Genomic DNA, 19,832 nt, shown 5'->3' on the forward strand with positions numbered 1-19,832 from the left:
GGTCCAAGTGGAACTTTACTGCACCATTATATGTATCGACTCCAAACTATATGTGACAGTAGCAAACTCACGTCCGTGAACGTGGTTGCAGGAAGGGTGATTTTCCTTGGGCCAGATGGTGGGGCTGAACCCTCTCCATGCCTATTCGCCCCCAATCCGTCCCTGCAGGTAGCCCAGCCCCAAGCAGGAAGAAAGTGCCTGGTTGAAGGACTAGGGGTGCAGGTAGTGCCACAGGTGCAGAGCAGATACAGCACCTGCTCTCCTTGAGCCTCGCTGGCCCTTTCAGTCACAGCCCCTTCTCTCTCCCCTCTGCACCTTTACACAGGGATAGGACAGACCTGCATGTAAAGGTGCGGGCGGGGCTTAAAGAAGTGAGAACTTGAGTATGACATTCAGTGCGACGAGGGGCTGCTTCAGCTGACTTCCTGGATTGGGGCAGCTGGGTGCCCCCTCCCCTTCCCCGTCCATGGTGATACTCTCGGCTCCATTGCAAACCTGATTGGCTCACCCGAAGTAGAAGCTGCCACTTTGCACGCTGGCCCAAACGATGTGAGTTTCTGTGACCGTGTTAAGCTGATGGCTGCTGTTTGTGGTGAATGCATTGGACAGCCAGTTGCTGCAAGTAGGGTGCAGCTGCAGGCCGAAGGAAAATGCAGCCGCCATTGAGCTTTGCCAATCATGTGGATTGGCTTGGAATTTCTGTTCAGACTGATGGATTTCAAGCCAGTCCACGTGACTGGCACTGACTGTTTGCAAGTGTGCTCTGTCCAGCAAGAGAGAGATGCCAGAAAAATGGCGTTGTGTGGATGCTTCTTGTGAGAGCCAGTTTGGTGTAGTGGTTAAGTGCGCAGACTCTAATCTGGGAGAACCGGGTTTGATTCCCCACTCCTCCACTTGTACCTGCTGGATGACCTTGGGCAAGCCGTAGTTCTGATAAGAGCTGTTCTTGAAAAAGAGCAGTTTCTGTCAAGAGCTCTCTCAGCCCCACCGACCTCACAGGGTGTCTGTTGTGGGGAGGGGAAGGGGAAGGAGTTTGTAAGCCACTCTGAGACTCTTTTGGGTAGTGAAGGGCGGGGTATAAATCCAATCTCTTCTCTTCTTCTTCCCTCTCTTCTGTTTACCATCTGCACTCCCCACCGGAAATTATGGAGACTGAGAACGCTCCATGGGTGCTCTTTGTGGGTGCCCACAGCTCTAAATGGAAGCCTGGTCATGCGCCTTAAGTCTCTTGTGATTTCTAATGCTAGGAGTCGTCATTCTGATTGGATGCCAAGAAACCTGAGCTCTAGCGGAAGCTCTTAGAGTGGATGATATCACTGGGATGTTCTGTCTTGAGCAAAGGATATGATTTCCCTTGGTTCTGGGTTTGCTTCCTGCAGGCAGATCTCTCGGTTTATTACAAAAGCCATCGTTTTGTCACTTTATTTGGGGGTCAGAAAGAAGAGGAGGAACGTGGGGGAATGGCTTTGTTTTTACAGAGAATCTCAAAACAGCTAGCTGCTTAAAACTGGATGTCTGCTTTGAGTTCTCAGATCCTTTTAAAGTCCACCTCTCCCATCCCCACATGAAAATCGCTTGAAACACCCCCTTTGTTATGACTTCTTCCTCCCATGCCCCTTTTTAGGATCATACATTTTGTCCACTTAAAGGGCCTTTTTTTGCGGTTAAGACGCTGAACTGCAGGCTGTGGAAGGTCAGTAATTCAGCAGTTCGAGACCCAAGTGTGCCGCATGATGGAGTGAGCTCCTGTCTCTAGTTCCAGCTCCTGCCAACCTAGCAGTTCGAAAGCAAGAAATTGCAAGTAGATAAATAGGTACCACTTCAGTGGGAAGGTAACAGCGTTCTGTGCACCTTGGTGTTTAGTCATGCCGGCCACATGACCACAGAAACGTCTTCGGACAGCGCTGTCTCTTCGGCTTTGAAACGGAGATGAGCACCGCAACCCTAGAGTCGGATTCGACTGGCTTTCGAGCAAAGGGAACCTTTACCTTCCCCACAATCCACTTCCTTTCAATTGTTTTGAAATATCGATAGGGGATATGAACCTACCTGAAAACCTCGTTTGCTGTCCTTGACGCAATTGTGGCTTCCTGTTTGTGATGGTGAGATCAGGACGATTTTGTCCTGTTCTGATCCAGCCCCCTGAATCCAGATATGGGAATGACATTTAGGTCTGCTTTCATGGTATTGAAATCTTTGTATTGAAGACACGGGCAGAGTGCCTGTGCTGTTTGCAGCCCTGACTATATTAGGGCAGGAGGCCAGATTTGAGAGCCCCAAGAGAGGCCTGAATCTGGGCCAAATGTCTGACCTTTTCATACAGCAAACAGTGTGGCAGAGCAGGTGTGCACTTGATGCTCAACCAGACTTGACGCTCTGTAGCCTCATCATTGACTTCTGCCAGATCATCGTCTCCCAGAATGGTGGGAGACACTTTTGTGTACCGAGTTCTGTTTGGAACAGGGTAACCGAAAGTGCAGGTGAGCATGGCGGAGAGTTTACCTGGAGCAAATCAGGACTGTTGGCAGAAGAGTCTTGTATTTGGTGAAAGAGAATTTCAGAGTGCTGCAGGCATACTGTTGCAAAGTTTTGAAAAACCAACATTTCCAAATAGGGCTCAGCTTTATGCTGGGTTTAGCGTCGAGCAATAAGAGCTTCCCAAAGTTTGTAACGCACCTCTCTCTCCCTTTGCAGGAAAAACTGGCCAGGCTAATTGCCAGTCTGATGAATTCCGTTGTCTAAATGGCAAGTGCATCCCCAGCTCTTGGAAGTGCAATTCGATGGATGAATGTGGCGACAATTCAGATGAGAAAAACTGCACCATTCCCCCAACTGAACCCCAGTCCAGCATCTGTCCTTTAGGAACATTCCAGTGTAGCATAGCCCATTCCACCAAGTGCTTGTTAAACGAGCTAAAATGTAATACTGTCAAAGACTGCAGCGATGGCTCCGATGAAGAAAACTGCCCCGACCTTTCGTGCGGCAAAAGGCTCAGCAACTTTTATGGGTCTTTCGCTTCCCCAGACTTGTTCCGCTCGGATCACAGCCGGTCAGACCTCCGTTGCACTTGGTACGTGGACACCCAAGATAACCGCCATGTCCTCCTTCAGCTCGATTTGCAGCTTGGGTACAACGACTACGTGAAGGTCTACGACGGTCTAGGGGAGAGAGGCGACAGACTTATGCAGACCCTTTCGTATCACAACAACAGACACTCCGTGAGCTTGGAGTCTTCCAAGGGTCAGCTGACGATAGCATACCATGCCCGCTCAAAGAGCACCGGTCATGGTTTCAACGCAACCTATCAGGTGAAAGGCTACTGCCTGCCTTGGGAGCATCCCTGTGGGAACGACGAGGAGTGCTACACCGACAAACAGCGCTGTGACGGTTGGTGGCACTGCCCCAACGGCAAGGATGAAGAGAGCTGCCCTGCCTGTCAGAAGAACGAATACCCGTGCGAGGGAAACAGCGGGCTGTGCTATTCGTTACTCGATCGGTGTAACAACCAAAAGAACTGTCCCGACGGTTCAGACGAGAAGAACTGCTTCACCTGCCAGCCGGGCAACTTTCATTGCGGCACCAACCTGTGCATCTTTGAAACATGGCGCTGTGACGGCCAAGAAGATTGCCAGGACGGGAGTGACGAGCACAACTGCCTGGTGATCGTGCCCCGGAAGGTCATCACAGCCGCTCTCATCGGGAGCCTGGTCTGCGGGTTGCTCCTGGTGATCGCTTTGGGATGCGCCTTTAAGCTGTACTCCTTACGGACCAGGGAATACAGGTGAAGATCGGGTGTGTGTGTGGGGGGGGGTATTCACTTAGTGCTTGTCAGTTTGGTGTCGTGGTTAAGTGCGCGGACTCTAATCTGGGAGAACCGGGTTTGATTCCCCACTCCTCCACTTGCACCTGGCTGGATGACCTTGGGCAAGCCACAGTTCCGACAAGAGCTGTCCTTGAAAAGGAGCAGTTTCTGTCAGAGCTCTCTCAGCCCAGCCTACCTCACAGGGTGTCTGTTGTGGGGAGGGGAAGGGAAAGGAGATTGTAAACCGCTCTGAGACTCCCTTGAGTAGTGAAGGGCGGGGTATAAATCCAATCTCCTCCTCCTCTTCCTCTTCTTCTTCCCGCCTCGAACACTAGTATTCAGATGGTTACTGCTCTGAACGTGGAGGTTCCCTTTAGTCACCATGGCTAGTAGCCACTTCTTATGCCTTCCTTCCAGAGAACCAGTTTGGTGTAGTGGTTAAGTGTGCGGACTCTAATCTGGGAGAACCGGGTTTGATTCCCCACTCCTCCACTTGCACCTGGCTGGATGACCTTGGGCAAGCCATAATTCTGGCACAGCTGTCCTTGAAAAAGAGCAGTTTCCGTCAGAGCTCTCTCAGCCCAGCCTACCTCACAGGGTGTCTGTTGTGGAGAGGGGGAAGGGGAAGGAGTTTGTAAGCCGCTCTGAGACTCCCTTGGGTAGTGAAAGAGCGGGGTATAAATCCAATCTCTTCTCTTCTCCTAGTCTGTTGTAGCACAATAAAGCAGGCATCTGGGGGTTCCATGAAGACTAACAAACATTTATTCCAGCATAAGTTTTCATAGGGCAGAGGCTGTGGTCACACATACGAAATAATCCACTTTCAGTGCGCTTTCCAACTGGATTTTTACTGTGTGAACTGGCAAAATCCGGTTGGAAAGTACATTGAAAATGGATTATTTAGTGTGTTTCAGAGTTTACTTTACTGGATGCAGTGAAAGCCTTTGCTGAAATAAAATTAGTTAGTCCTCCAGGTTTCTGTTCTGTTTAACTTCTTAATAGGGTTTTTTGGGGCAGGGGTAACATGGGGATCCAAGTGGGTCTGCTCAGCGCCTGGGAATGTCTGTTTCTTTGAGAGTCCTCTGTAGAAGCGACACTTCCCACAGGTAGCTTTTTGTCGCTCTTAAATACTTCTTGACCTTACTCTGTCTGTTTTTCTAAGTATAGCGTAAGCAGGCCCGAGTTTTCAAACTGCCATACTGAGCATTCTAGCGAATAAACAGACGACTTGATTTCCTCTCAAGGGATTGGGCTAGACGGGTTGTTTTTAGCTCTGTAGTGCTGTAGTGCTGTATTGTAGTGCTCTGTAGGGCTGAACTGGAAGTGAAGGGGAAGGTACCAGAAGGAAAGCGGTCCCAAGTAAAGTTGAAGCAGCAGTTGCTCATTTTGATTGTGTAATGACAATGACCCTGCTTTTTTCCTGCTGTATAAATCAGTCAGAATGCCACAAATGATATGATCGCTGAGAGTCAGTTTGGTGTAGTGGTTAAGTGTGCGGACTCTAATCTGGGAGAACCGGGTTTGATTCCCCACTCCTCCACTTGCACCTGCTGATGTGACCTTGGGTCAGTCACAAGCTCTGGCACAGCTGTTCCTGAAAGAGCAGTTTGTGTCAGAGTTCTCTCAGCCCCACCCACCTCACAGGGTGTCTGTTGTGGGGAGGGGAAGGGAATGGAGTTTGTAAGCCGCTCTGAGACTCCAAGTGAAGGGCGGGGTATAAATCCAATCTCTTCTCTTCTCTCCTCTTCTTCTTCTGTAATAAAACATTAGCCATGCAGTTTTGCGTAAGCAAGTGCACAAATAGAGACAGACGGAAACCGATATTCAGTGTGTCAGTCTTACCTTATATCTTTCCCCTCCCCTTCCCCTCTCACTCCTTTTGTTGTTCCAGGGCATTTGAAACCCAGATGACCCGTCTGGAGGCGGAGTTTGTGAGACGTGAAGCTCCACCTTCCTATGGCCAGTTGATTGCACAGGGACTTATTCCGCCAGTGGAAGACTTCCCCGTTTACAATGCATCACAAGTAAAAGAAAAAAATAGCCTCTATAATCACCTACATATACATCACATCAGTAGAATTTGAACTGGAAAATGCTTTTTTTTTTTTTTGGCCCCACTGGCGAAACTGATAGGAGAACTGACAGGTTTCCCTCAGTGGGGCAGACAGGGGCTCGAGGAGGAAGACTCAACCCCTTGTCATTTGGTCATGGCCCCCATCCTAATTGGAACCCCATGCACCCGATGAGTAAGCCTGAAAAAGGCTGGGAGCGGTGCAGACCCGCATCTCTGATTAGTCCTTTGGGAACCGAAGCGTGAATGATGGTGCTGCAGTCAGATTTACTCTGCCTGTGATGATTAATATGTTGATTAGTAAAACATTTGTATCCTGCCATTCCTCGTGGTTCAAGACAGATTACAATAAGAGTTAAAACCACCCTAGCTAAAACCGAAAGATAAAATATGCGTGGAAAGTGCTGTCAAGTCGCAGCCGACATTAGGCGACCCCCTTGGGGTTTTCAAGGCAAGAGACATTCAGAGGTGGTTTTGCCATGGCCTGCCTCTGCATGGTGACCCTGGGCTTCCTTGGCGGTCTCCCATCTAAATACTAGCCAGGGCCGACCCTGCGCAGCTTCTGAGATTGGACTCGCCTGGATCGTCCAGGTCAGGGCAAAGATAAAATAGCAAAACCCCCAAACTCTCCCCCCCCTTAAAAAAGGTGCCTGCCATTGAAAATCCTCCCCCCCAAAAGGCCTGGCAAACTGGCTGGCCTTGCAGTGGTCTCTGAAGATCTCCAAGGAGGGCTCCTTACCTCTTGAGGGACCCGTTCCACAGACCTGGAGGCATGATGGGAAAAGGCCAGGCTCTGGTCGATGCCAGACGGGCCACCCCAAGAGGTGGGGTAGCCAAGAGATGGCTCCCGGATGACTGTACTTGGCACACAGGGACAAGTGGAAGGACACAGTCCTTCATTTCATTCCACTGACTGCAGGCTAACTCCATGTATTTTAGTTGTGCTTTTCCAGAGTATACACTTTGTGCTTTTCAGGGTATATATTTTGCAAATTATGACCTCTGTGCCGGAGAAACACAGTTTTTAATTTTTAGAGGAAAGGTTATTCTTTGCAAGTGGAAGCTCCAGGTGGAAGCTGACGGTTCAGTGGACAGGTGCCATGGAAACCGTTTTATATGAAAGCGAGGGATGTCATCATTCCCACCTCCCACACTTGTTGCAAGGCAGTGGGTTGGTCCTTCCTATTGGTAAGGAGTGAAGCTTGTTTGATTGCACGTTACGCCACCATCATTTGTGCAGGTTGCTAGAGTTCTCAGATATCCTAGCATTCATTCCTCAGAACCGTGAGATGGGGGCGGGGATAAACCAGCGTTGAAAATAGCAGCTCCGGGGCTTTTTTGTTGCGTTTATTTCTGAAAGCGTTAGTCGGGACCCATGGCCATTAATTGATAAAATTCTTGTTTTGAGAAAGAAAAGAGGTGGCTGTGATGCTCCAGGGGCTAGGGGAAACCCACACGTTCCACAAAGTGCCTTGCAAGCCGCATACCGCTGCCCCCACCCCCACCTTCACCCAGGTTTCTGGAGAATGAAGTGGGAAAAGGCAGCGATAGCAGGAAGTGAATTTATATGGTCAGACGTCACACAGGCGACTGAAACATTTCCCTCTCCGCAATACTGTTACAGATAGCACTTTTTGTGAATGATTGTTTTTTTTGGGGGTTTGCATTTGCTTTTTTTGCCCCAGTGCTGCTAAATATAACCGGCTCTTGCGGCATGATCCTGTTACAGCTGATGCTGTTTGTAATCACTCAAGCACTGAGGCGATGTGCTCGATCTTTTTGCTTAGTCTGGGTTTTTTGTTTTGTTGGGGGGGGGTTGGTCTTCAGCTTTTTTGAGCTTTTGGCATTGCAAGAAGCGTTTGGATAAGGCTGAAACTGAGGGCACCGATGGCTTGCAACGGTATAATCATGATAATCCTTTAATTTATGGGAACAGAAGGTAAAGTTCAAGAGAGAAGTGGAAAAGAGTACTTTTGTGTGGGCTGAGCTGTCTCATTGCTTTGATTTCCAAGCATGGCTTCCTTTACATCTTCATTGGGGGGGTCTATTTGGGGGGTGGGATGGGTTTTACTGTTTGTTTAGGTTTTCATCCCCCCCCCCTAAAACATTACAAACACGAGATCCATGTTATGTTAAGGGAATCAACAAAAAGCACAAAATGTAGCAGTTAACAAGTAATGTACAAATAGTAAGTAATTCCAGTGGGGGGCTGTGGTGGTTCAGAAGTTAAGACGTTGAGCTGCGGACCAGAAGGTCTGTAGTTCGGCAGTTCGAGACCCTAGTCTCGCATGATGGAGTGAGCTCCCATCTCTTGTTCCAGCTCCTGCCAACCTAGGCAAGAAATTGCAGATAGATAAATAGATACCGCTCCGGTGGGAAGATAACAGCATTCCATGCGCTTTGGTATTTAGACATGCTGGCCACATGACCATGGAAATGTCTTCGGACAGTGCTGGTTCTTTAGCTTGGAAATGGAGATGAGCACCACCCCCTCGAGTTGGATTCAACTAGCTTTCGAGCAAGGGAAGCCTTTACCTTTACCTTAATTCCAGTGGAGTAGCTGTGTTAGTCCGTTATAGCAAAATTACACAGGAGTCCAGTAGCACCTTAAAGACAAAACGTATTTCAACGTGAGCTTTCTGAGGCTGGAACTCCCTTACCCAGATGCGTGTTAGACTGTATGATAATTACTGTAAAGGAGATAATTGATAGTTTATACAAAATATAGTGCAACGGCTCTGCTGAGACACTGAAAATAAGCTTTGGAGACTTTGTTTGCAAGGTGCCATACAAGTAAACGCATTGGCCAGGAAGCCTACAGAGATCTTTCAAAGGAAGCTAAGGTTGGGAGAATAAAATCCACCACATTTATCTTTACAGGCCTCTGTCCTGCAGAACATCCGGACAGCAATGAGGAGACAGATGAGACGCCACTCGTCGAGACGCAACTCCTCCCGGCGGCGCTTGGGCAGGCTGTGGAACAGATTCTTTCACAGGCCGCGAGCGAGAGGTCAGATCCCACTTTTAAACCCCACCCACACCTCGCAGACAGTGCTGGGGGACGGAATAATCAACCACACAGATGGAGCAACCGCACAGAGCCTCCCACCTTCTCCCGAAGGAGCTAGCCATGAAACAGAGACCTGCAGCCCAGATCGGGAACTCCAGGAGTTCGAAAGTGACAATTTGCAGCCAGGGATGGAAGCTGCGGAGCCGCCGCCCTCCGTTGCTTTGTCGAACGCTTGCACAGCTGCCTTGGCAGACTCGGAGAACGGGCACAGTGACAAGCCTGCGGGCGCCGATGCCTCCTCTAGCAGTGAGGCTAGACAAACCAGCAGAGTCATTTCAGGGAAAACATTTAGAGACCCTTTGTCAGAAAGGGTTACGGAAATGCCCCCGTGTGGGGGCTCAGTAACCAGAAGGACAGTGGCAGAGAACCGAAGTTCAAACAGGAGTCATTTGCTGAGTGAAGAGCCGTGTAGGTTGCCCTTTAAAAAGTGGGAGTCCATGTACTCTGACAGCCCGATGAATGTCCCCATCCAGGTGGAGGGCCAGCACTGCTGTTGTCCGCATTCATATCACGAAGAACCATTGGGCATTCACCCAGCTTGTTGCCATTCCATGGAAGTGCCAATACTAGAATCCCCTCCCCCCCTCTCAGAGATCAGCCCCAGTGATGATGAGTCTTTACTGGTTTGCTAATGGGATTGTGTTGGACTCTGCCAAGCTTTTGTGACCATTTTCTATTACGTTGTGATGCGCACCATTCATAACTCAACAGAATCCACTTCCTTTGCTGCCTCTTATAGGTCATTAATCCCCAGGGGAGTTGAGAACAGACAGCCAAGATTAAATAACATCAGTACCTGGAGCTGATGAGAGTGTATTTCACATTATCATGTTAAAAAAAAGGTTTAGTTTTAAAACATGCTTTATCTAAAAGACACAGTTACTGTTTTCCAAAAGGGCTTGCAATCTGAAATGTCTTACCCTCTTATAATGTTCTCTTGTTACTATCCCAAGGAGATCTCTAGCTGTTGGGCCAGTGTCATAAAAAGATCATTCCTGTGGCACCTTAAAGGGCAACTATTTTATTGTGGCATAAACGTTTTGCAAACTTCAGTCCACTTTGTGAGGTGCATGAAGTGGTATCCTCAGTAGGCAGGTATATTTGTATATGGGTGCAGAAAAAGCAGGTGAAGGAGCCAGTTTGGTGTAGTGGTTAAGTGCGCGGACTCTAATCTGGGAGAACTGGGTTTGATTCCCCACTGCTCCACTTGCAGCTGCTGGATGACCTTGGGCAAGCCGTAGTTCTGTCAGAGCTGTTCTCTCAAGGGCAGTTCTGGAAAGAGCTCTCTCAGCCCCACCTACTTCACAGGGTGTCTGTTGTGGGGAGGGGAAGGGAAAGGAATTTGTAAGCCACTCTGAGACTCCAAGTGAAGGGTGGGATATAAATCCAATCTCTTCTTCTTCTAGTTTCCTGTTTGGGAAGGCAAATGGCTGCTTTTTCTCATGGTTCTTGTTTGCATCAGGAAACAACTGAAGGGGGGGAAACCCCAACCTGAAAGTCAAGTTAGGAACCTAAAGAGGTTGAGCAATACAAGCAAATAATAAAATACATATGTTTATTGCAGTGCACCTAAAGATCAAAAGCCACATGTACTGAATACAAACAAAAAAACAAAATATAACATACAGTAATCATAGGCTGCTTGTACGATAGTTGTATGAAAACAACAATGGTTACACAAATATGAAAATCACCAACAGATGCGTTTCGGCCCTAAGAGCCTTTTTCAGTGGTATAGATTATACAGACGCACATATTAAAATGCCAGTGTAAAATATATTTGAGGCCAGGCAAGTCATGTATAAGCCAATGAAAAAGTGTCGCTCCAAAAGATATTTATAACCCAGGCCTGTAAATAGTAAGGAGCCCACATTCATCAACGGGAGTGGCTATGAACCAACATTCTGTCTCTGGCCACTGCTTCCATAGTAGTGTGCGTTCTCATGTGCAAACCAGACATACTAAGTGAAAGTGGATTATTTAGTGTGTGTAACCCAGGCCTGTAAATAGTAAGGAGCGCACATTCATCAACGGGAGTGGCTATGAACCAACATTCTGTCTCTGGCCACTGCTTCCATAGTAGTGTGCGTTCTCATGTGCAAACCAGACATACTAAGCACAATGTTTTGTTTGTACTCAGTGCATGTGTTTTTTAATCTTTCCATGCATTCTGCAATAAACATTTGTACTTCATTATTTGCTTTTATCGCTCAACCTTTGTAGGTTCCTGTCTTGTTTGCATCAGCCGTGATTCTTCCAGTGACTATAATTACATAACTAGGATGCCTCTCTGGTGTCCCCACTTCACAATCTGTTGTGTGGTTACCAGGGAGAGAAGGAACCCAGGGGATCTTACATGGCTAACTCCGGTAGCAGTGACACCTGTGAGAAGTTGCAGATCTCCCTATGCTTGAAGGCCTGGTCCTTGACCCACAGATGTGCAGGCATCTTGTACCCTGAGAGAGGATCGGTTGTTGTGATATGAAGCTGCCCTAAATCCTTTGGTTGGTTCTGTTTTGTGACATCCCCTTCTCTCTGCACTCGCAGATCAACAGTAGGCTTTTTAGCTTTGCATTCATCTTCTAGAGGGGATTCCGCTGGCAGGCAAACAGGCACCAGACACAAGTAATTATTACTGTGACTGCTCAACTGGAAATATCCAATTATTGTCAATTTAGAATATTTGTTTAAATTAAAGCTATGTTTACACTGCCCCAGGGTAAATTGTTTCAACAGAAAACCAGGCCCATGCAGCATCACTTCCTTTCATTCCTTTTTCTTTTTAAAAGCTCTGCCCTCTCATCTGGTGGCCGTAGTTCTCTGCCTACTGCAGACGGAGAAAGGATAATTGCGTTTTCTGGTCGTTCTGCCGCTCTAATAACAAAAGAAGCCAAATTTTGATTACAGTGGGATTGCAGCAAAGCCCCTTTATTCAGTGTTGGTTTTACATTGGCTTATGTTGTCGTATCAGTTTTTCCATGGCTGTGTATTGAGCTGCTGTTTCACGTGGCATCTTTTTTTCCCGTCTGTTTGTTTGTTTTGCCTTCCAAGAGACTTCCCAGTGTCAACAACAACAACAAATACCTTTTATTGGCGTAAAATATTAGGACTTCCCAGTGTCGGCACAGGAATCAGCAGCGTTCAAAGCATGCATCATTCCCGTAAGCTTTAGCATGGGTTAGTATGTACCATAGTCTTAAACCAGTTACCAGGTTGATTTTCAGACCGTGTTCCAGGGAACTCTGGGATTAATCAGGTACCCATCCAGAGTTCTTCAATGAGAAGGTCCAATAGTGGCACAGAAGGTTTCCCAAAAGGTCTGTCTACTGCAGCTGACCTTTTCCTTCACAGCATGCAGAGGAGATTTGGTCCATTCTAATCAGGGTTGCCGGCACCAGGTTGAGAAATACCTGGAGATTTGGGGCTGGAGCCTGAGGAGGGTGGGGTTTGGTGGGGAGGGACTTCGATGGGGCATAATGCCATAGAGTCCAGCCTCCATGGTGGCCATGTTCTCCAGGTGAGCTGTCGCCTGGGGACCAATTGTCATTCCAGGAGATCTCCAGTCACCACCTGGAGGTTGGCAACCCTAGTTCTAATTCGAGTTCTGAGGCCCTGCTTGTGCCCAGTGTGACCTATTACTGCACCCAGGCTGTGGTCACGCACACTAAACCACTTTCAATCCACTTTCAGTGCACCAACTGGATTTTACTGTGTGGACTGGCAGAATCCAGTTGGAAAGTGCACTGAAAGAGGATTGAGAGTGGGTTATTCAGTGCGTGTGAGACCGCAGCCCCAGAGAATTTGCTGTAGAACCTTCTGCTGGGTCTGGAAGGCTCCACGGCAGAGACGCAGGGGTTCTTTGGCCAGCCATCGGGTGTAGAACGGGTTCCTTGAAGGCAGAAATTTTGTAAAGCACTGGAACACATTACTAACAGCAGAACTGCAGCCAGACTGCTAGTACCTTAGAATAGTTGGCGCACAGTTTGTTTTTTTTAAACGTACAATGGTTTCTCTACTGAAAATAACCATCGTCATCCCGAAGGCTGCCATTGCGTTGGCTCTAAGTACTGTGTGCAGATCGGTGCCTTTTTCTCTCTCGGTTTTTTTTTTAAAAAAGAAAATATTGTGACTGTTGTTCGAATGACGGCCCCACGGGAGTACAACACAGACAATTTAGAGTGGATCTAGTCGTGCTGGTCTGATGCATCTGTTTAAAAACATACTGCTTCGTTGCCTGTTTGTGGGCTGTTCTTTGCTGCCAATAGTGTTCCCCACTTGTTTCCTTTCCCCAGGCTGGATACCCACCTGCTGCTCCAGTAACATGTGCTGAAAGTAACTCTGTTGGGTCACGTCCCACATCAGCATCTCCAGCTTCTGGAGAGAGTGACATTGGCATGGGAAGTCACCCTGTGTTTGTGCTGGATCCAGCCTGTGGCGGCGGCGGGGGGGGGGTATGGCTGCCATGCCAGTCATCAGTAAATTGGTGTCCAATGTGCTCTAACCTTTCATTACAATCTTCCCAACCACCCTGTCTTTAATTTTCCCTTTCAGCCCATTCATTGTCTCTTTTCTGTCTCTGCCTCACACCATATTGTTATCTGAGTGGAAGACTAAATAAAATTAAAGGGACTTGCGCATACCTGACTGCGCACAGGGTTGCAGCCAATGTAAACAGTTAACAGCAGCTTCCCAGTGGGCCGATTGCTTTATCAATGTAACCAAATGCTTTCCAGCATCCCATTGCCCAGTACCTTTCCATTGTAAACAAATTTAAGGGCAGTGATCAGACAACAACAAGAATAGTCCGGAGTGCCTGAAAATATGACATTTCCTTAAGCAGCATCTCTTGAATCAAAACGAAGGAGAACGAAAACGGGTTTGGGGTTTTGATGGGCTAAGTGGCTGACTGAGCTCAGCAGGGTTGGTGTTAAATTGGAATGTGCTGTATCAGCAAAATAGTTTTTATTGTAAGCTGTAGCGATATCATACGTATCCCTACAATTAACCAAGGAAATTTAAAAGGTGTCAACAGTCTTTCTGTAAAAGCAAAATGTAATAAAAAATTTAACCTAAAGTTGTTTTTCCTTTGTGAATTGGGACTCTTCTGGAGGGTAATACCTTTGAGCAAACTGAGTTGTCTTCTGTCGCTATTTTTTTAAAGTGTTGCTGTTGAGATGGCTTCCTAGGTCTCTTCCTAAGGATTTAAAAAAAGGAATACTTACAGTTAAACTAGTGGTGAACCAAGACATCAGGTCCACTCTAGACTAAAAATCGAAATTCCACACCAAAGTAATCCTAGTTCTGCTGCCTGAAAAAGCTGAATTCTGGAGTTTGTATAAATTAGGCTGAGGTCACACTGGAGGCTTGCCACGATCTGGGCGCACCTCTAATTGTACCGGTTTAAAGTGTTGCAGGGCAGACCAACCAGACAGGACACTTTGGGGTGGTTTCCCTGCACGCTCATCTGGTGGTCAGGCGTTCACATTACTGCAGTGCCTCAATCACGGAGGAGCCAGTTATTTTTGTTTTAATGTAGGTGGGTGTAGAGATGTGAAGGCCCGGAAAAAACCCGGAAGAATTCGGAAAAAAACGGTTTTCCCCCATTTTTTTCCTGAAGCCTTTTTGTTTTTTTCCGAAAAATTGGAAAAATTGAAAAAAGAAAAAAAATTGACTATGGAACGTTTTATTTTAACATGATGAATAAAATATTTTAAGACAAAGTGTTCAAATATTTTCCAAATAATTTCTAATATATATATATATGGTATCAGATTGATCTAATTTCTGTGCACTGAGGACAAGCAAGTCCTAGGTTACAAACAGAACTCTCCAATGCAAGAACAAGATGCATTTCTTCCTTTAGGAGGTGCGATTGTCAGAAGAAAATAACAGAATGTCTTTCAATCTAGAGCAGACAAAAGAAATGTTAATGTAGCATTTTTTTCAATTTTTCAGAAAATTTCCGTTTCCCCCCCGAAAAAAAACGGGTTTTTTTCCAAGCTTCAAAATTTCCGGAAATTTTACATCTCTAGGTGGGTGCATGTGCATATGCGCTCATGCAAGTATGTGCATATAGGCAGCAACTAAAACCAGTGGTGGAAACAGATCTGCAGGTTTAGACTTCCCTTCTGGGTTCCTTTCATGGCAGGAGAGTTCAGACGTCTGGTAAAGCAGAGTGGAAGCCCTGGCATCCGTAAACACCAGACTTTCCCCGGTGCCTGATTACTCCACTTCCAAAGTCGGGCAATCCGGGGTGCTGAAGACTGGGGCACAAAAGGCAGATGTTGCTGTTTGATCGTGCTCTTTAAATCCGCAAAGGTAATGCTACTATATCGCGGCAAACTGCTCGTGTGACCACAGCCTTAGAGAACTTAATGTAATATCACAATTTTGCTTATTTAGCATAATTTATTCTGCGTCTGCTTGTAATGGTGAGGTTCAGGAAGTTGAAGCCCTGGCTGTTGGGGCTCTAGAAAGAGTATTCAACCACTTCGCTGGCTTCTGAGATTTGACCAGGCATTGTTAGTTCCAAGTAAAGGTAAAGGTAAAGGTTCCCTTGCTCGAAAGCCAGTCGAATCCGACTCTAGGGTTGCGGTGCTCATCTCCGTTTCAAAGCCGAAGAGCCAGCGCTATCCGAAGACGTTTCCATGGTCATGTGGCGCACGGAATGCTGTACATCCAAGTACATCTTTGCAATCATACAGGTAAGAAAATAGAGGGCTGGGGCAGGGGAGTAAACAAAGCACCAAAAAGTTTGGCAGTAGTATTTGGCGCCCTTTTAAGACCATTGATTTCAGTGATGTAAATGTTTAGGATTGTACTGTATTCATCAGCTTTTTTTGTGTTTTGATACATGTAGACCAGGGGTATCAAACATGAGGCCTATGGCCTGGATCCGGCCCCCTCAGGGCTCCTATCCAGCCTTTGAGCAACTGACTGTCTCCTGTTTCCTCCAGTTCTGCTACTGCTGCAGCGCAGCTTGTTTTGCCAGACTCTTTTAATCACACAGGAGAGATAGATAGGCAAGCCTCTGTTCTCTGCATTGGTTGAGGCTCCTCCCACTCCTTCCAGGGGGAGGGAGGGAACAAGGCTCCAGAGCCTGCTTTCTGGCCAGACTCCCTCAGTCACACAGGAGACATAGGCACGCCTTTCTTCCCTTACATTGGCTGAGCTTCCTCCCCTTTGCTTGGCTGCCTCAATTGCATGGGAGAAATACAAAGCAACTTTAAGACCAACAAAGTTTTATTCAAGGTATGAGCTTTTGTGTACCTTGCTACTGTGTGTGTGTACTTTTTTGGGCTCCTTATGCTCTGAGTGTGTGTTGTGTTGGGCTCGTTATGCTGTTGCTTTCCTGGGTGCAACTAGGTTTGCCTCCCCTTTATCACTGTATTCATGCCCTCATGATCCAGTCTTTCTCAGTAGGAAAGCAATGTGAACTATTTAGGTGAGGAATAACAGCAAGCCAGTGTGGTGGATTAGACTGAGAGTGTGTGTCCAGATCAAGTTCACCCAGCACATTTCCTTTGCAGATGGGGGATTTTGAATCTAGATTTCCCAAACAGCATGCTGATACTGACCAGTATACTCTAGTCTTGCACTGCCTCATAGGAGTTGGTTATTTTTCTGTGCCAGGGCTTTTTTTCTACGGGAACGCCCTGGAACTGAGTTCTGGAACCTCTTCAACAAAATTCTTTTAAAAATGTTTAAAAGTTAATGAGTTTTCAGTATATAGATAGAAAACTTAATTTCCCTTTTGAGAGTTCTGGCACCTTTTTTTTTTTAAGCCCTGGGGAAGGCTATAGTTTTGTGGACACACACGTGGCCCTCAGTCTGTGTCATGATACCTTCACATGTTCTTAACCAGCATAAGAACCAATTTATGTACAAGGCTTGCAATGCTCAGCCATTTCATCTTTTCCCCTGAGTCGTAGGCGCAGAGCACTGACCATGAGATTTCTGTAATAAATGTCAATAAATCAAAAGTAGGTTTGTAGCTTAGATACACACCTGAACAGCATACTCAAGATTGCTACAGCACAGACATTTTGATGCAATAATTCAGAGCAAGAAGTGTCAGTTATCAGAGACTGTTAAATAAAGAAAATATTGCAAGAGTGCTAATGTTTTAAGTATGGTTTTATTTTAAGTAAAAAATAGTCTTTAATTGTGTTTGTGTCCTTTATAAAGTTTATACCTCTGCTTCCTGGCATTACATTTTATGACACACAAGGCCTGGCCTGACAAGGGCTCATTTATGTCAGATCCGGCCCTCATAACAAATGAATTCAACACCCTTGACGGGAAAGCTTTACTGCAGTGGGAATTTATTGGTTGCTGAAAAGTCACTGAGAATTGCGCTTGCTGTACTGGAGACCCTATTAAGTTTTAAAGTATTAGATTAAAAATGACACCCACCAAATGGCAGGACACAGCTGGCATAAGTCCCTTTTGTAAGGGTTGTTTCATTGTTCGTATATACAACTAAACTTCCCCACTGCTTCACCAGTACAGTGTCACGTGCTTTAAGATAACAGCATTTACCGCTTCAGGTGATTAAAACTAAGGTGCAAGGTTTTTTCCCCTTGGCATTTATTTAAGCCAAACAAAGTATGACTTGCTAAACACAAGGTATTTTAGAGAAAATACAATTTCAAATCAAGTCCCAAATTCCTTACCCAAAATACATGTGAAGTACAAGCAGCTTTGCTTTAAACCCCCCCCCCCCCCCCAAAAAAAAAATGGATCGTGTCATGTGGGGAGAAGGCTAGAACTGAGAGCCCACAGTATGTGGCGTGTGTTGCCAAGCAACACTTAGCGACCCCAAACTCCTGGCCACACACTTGATAATGCTGAGCATGTAAAGTGAGTGGGTATTTGCATACATGACAAGATACTGGCCATAAAAGGGAACAGCTGAGGAGCTGTAATTTTCCTGGCTCCAGCCCCAATTGTTCTCAACAATTGGAAACATTTTCCACTTTAGATCTGTGAAGTCCAGTGCTTCCTGTTTATGATCAGGGCCAGGCTCTCCCAACTTTGCAGGTCAGTTCTGAGGAAAGTAGGCCCAAAAATAGAATCTCCCATCGGCTTTTGCTTCATTACATCATGGCATCTATCCCCCGTTCCCACAAGTCAACCATTTATTTTATTTTTATTTATTTATTTTTGGATGTATATCCCGCCCTCCCCGAAGGCTCAGGGCGGCTAACAACGAGGCGCAAGTGCCAGAATTAAAACAGATAAAACAGTCTAAAACAGTAAAACAATATAACACAACAACAAAGTGTCAGTGCAAGATGGGGTAGATCTTAGTCGAATGGCATTGGTCCCGCAACTTGTCATCCCCTCTCCTTTTGTGTGTGTGTGTGAGCCTCGAAGTCATGGTGACCCCCGGTGACCCCCACTGGAGATAAGAGGTTTCAGAGAGGTGGCTTGATTACCTGCCTCTGTGTCCCGGCCCTGGTATTCCTGGGAGGCAGGGTTGCCAAGTCCGAATTACCATTGCTTGGTGTGGTGAAGAGGAGGGTTGGTGTGCAGGACAGGTAGAGGCTAGAGTCTTTCAACGGGCCCTTTGCTTAAAATATAGTTGTGGCTGAGTTTCAATGGGTGCTGCAGGATTCGATTTCTGTATCAACCCAAATACAAGCCAAGGCAAGGAGATTTCTGTGGCTTCTGTAAGCGATACCGATTTGCATGTACTTGGTTTGAATAATTTATTCTGCTAAGCGCAGGATAGGGATCTGAAGCCCCCCAGTTTGGTGTAGTGGTTAAGTAGAAGAAGAAGAGAATGAAGAGATTGGATTTATACCCCACCCTTCACTTGGAGTCTCAGAGTGGCTTATGGGGGTGGGGCTGAGAGAACTCTGACACAAACTGCTCTTCCAGGAACAGCTGTGCCAGAGCTTGTGACTGACCCAAGGTCACATCAGCAGGTGCAAGTGGAGGAGTAGGGAATCAAACCCGGTTCTCCCAAATTAGAGTCCGCACACTTAACCACTACACCAAACTGTCTCTCTCTAAGTGTGTGGATTCTAATCTAGGGGAACCGGGTCTGATTCCCCACTCCTCCACTTGCACCTGCTGATGTGACCTTGGGTCAGTCACAAGCTCTGGCACAGCTGTCCTTGAAAAAGAGCAGTTTGTGTCAGAGTTCTCTCAGCCCCACCCACCTCACAGGGTGTCTGTTGTGGGGAGGGGAAGGGAAAGGAGTTTGTAAGCCGCTCTGAGACTCCAAGTGAAGGGCGGGGTATAAATCCAATCTCTTCTTCTCTTCTTCTTCTCCTTGCTGATGATATATTGCGGTCAAATGTACAACCTCGGTGATAGCACATCGATCCACTTGGTGAGCCATGGAGAAAGGAAAGGAGAAGTGGGGGTTGAATTCAGCTAGCTTTCTCACTGGTGAAAAGGTTGACCATCCCAAAAATCTATGCTGGGGATCATGGGACTTGCATGGACAAAAGCCATGTGGGGTGGGAACTGTGGTAAGGAGGAGAATTGGGTGAGATTGAGTAGGAAAAAACTGGCTGAATCCAGCCCTGTGCGAGTGGATGTAGCGCAAGCAGTAGAGGAAAGCAAGCAATGGTGTGGCTTTGCCTGGATTTGCCATCAAATTTCTAGTTTATCGCATTTCTTCGAATTGGCTCTTGTTTCTTGGGTTTCGTTGTGCTGCCAAGAAAGTGTTAGCAGTATTAGTCAGTTACTGCATAATTTGTAAATGCCTTCCCTTCATTTCCCTGTGATAACTTTTGTGTTTCCTCATATAGGTGAAGGGGAAAGAACAAAAGTGGAGCTTGCAACCCCGTCTGTAAGAGGTTAGTGCCATTCTGAAAATGACATTACTGTGGTCAAGGTTGTTGTCAGGATCCACAGCAAAACAATGAAGTACA

The 19,832-nt window shown here is 46.7% G+C and overlaps 2 protein-coding genes across 2 annotated transcripts in view; one reads left to right on the forward strand and one right to left on the reverse strand.

The window, feature by feature from the left end:
- CSPG4 (chondroitin sulfate proteoglycan 4) overlaps positions 1-2,488 on the reverse strand; it is a 66,727-nt gene extending 64,239 nt beyond the window's left edge. The window contains exons 1-3 of the mRNA XM_015424775.1: positions 2,312-2,488; positions 2,050-2,142; positions 509-633 (exon numbers count right to left, since the gene is read on the reverse strand). Coding sequence (XP_015280261.1) covers positions 509-633; positions 2,050-2,142; positions 2,312-2,488 — 395 coding nt within the window. The remainder of the gene's footprint in view (positions 1-508; positions 634-2,049; positions 2,143-2,311) is intronic.
- Positions 2,487-10,097, forward strand: LOC107121786 (low-density lipoprotein receptor-related protein 3-like). The gene is made up of 4 exons (XM_015424776.1): positions 2,487-2,520; positions 2,665-3,781; positions 5,694-5,826; positions 8,754-10,097. The coding sequence occupies exons 1-4, from the start codon at positions 2,487-2,489 to the stop codon at positions 9,573-9,575; spliced, it is 2,106 nt and encodes a 701-aa protein (XP_015280262.1). The 3' UTR covers positions 9,576-10,097.
- The last annotated feature ends 9,735 nt before the right edge of the window (positions 10,098-19,832 follow it).

Source organism: Gekko japonicus, unplaced genomic scaffold (assembly GCF_001447785.1).
Source record: "Gekko japonicus isolate JY-2015 unplaced genomic scaffold, Gekko_japonicus_V1.1 scaffold892, whole genome shotgun sequence".
NCBI lineage: Eukaryota > Metazoa > Chordata > Lepidosauria > Squamata > Gekkonidae > Gekko > Gekko japonicus.

What these genes read in the sequence shown, in the direction of transcription:
- LOC107121786 (XM_015424776.1), top strand. Translation starts at nt 2,487, where the DNA reads ATGGCGGAGAGTTTACCTGGAGCAAATCAGGACT. An exon ending in ACCTGGAGCAAATCAGGACT is followed by an intron (nt 2,521 to 2,664) that starts GTTGGCAGAAGA and finishes AGCTTCCCAAAG; the next exon opens with TTTGTAACGCACCTCTCTCT. An exon ending in TTACGGACCAGGGAATACAG is followed by an intron (nt 3,782 to 5,693) that starts GTGAAGATCGGG and finishes TTGTTGTTCCAG; the next exon opens with GGCATTTGAAACCCAGATGA.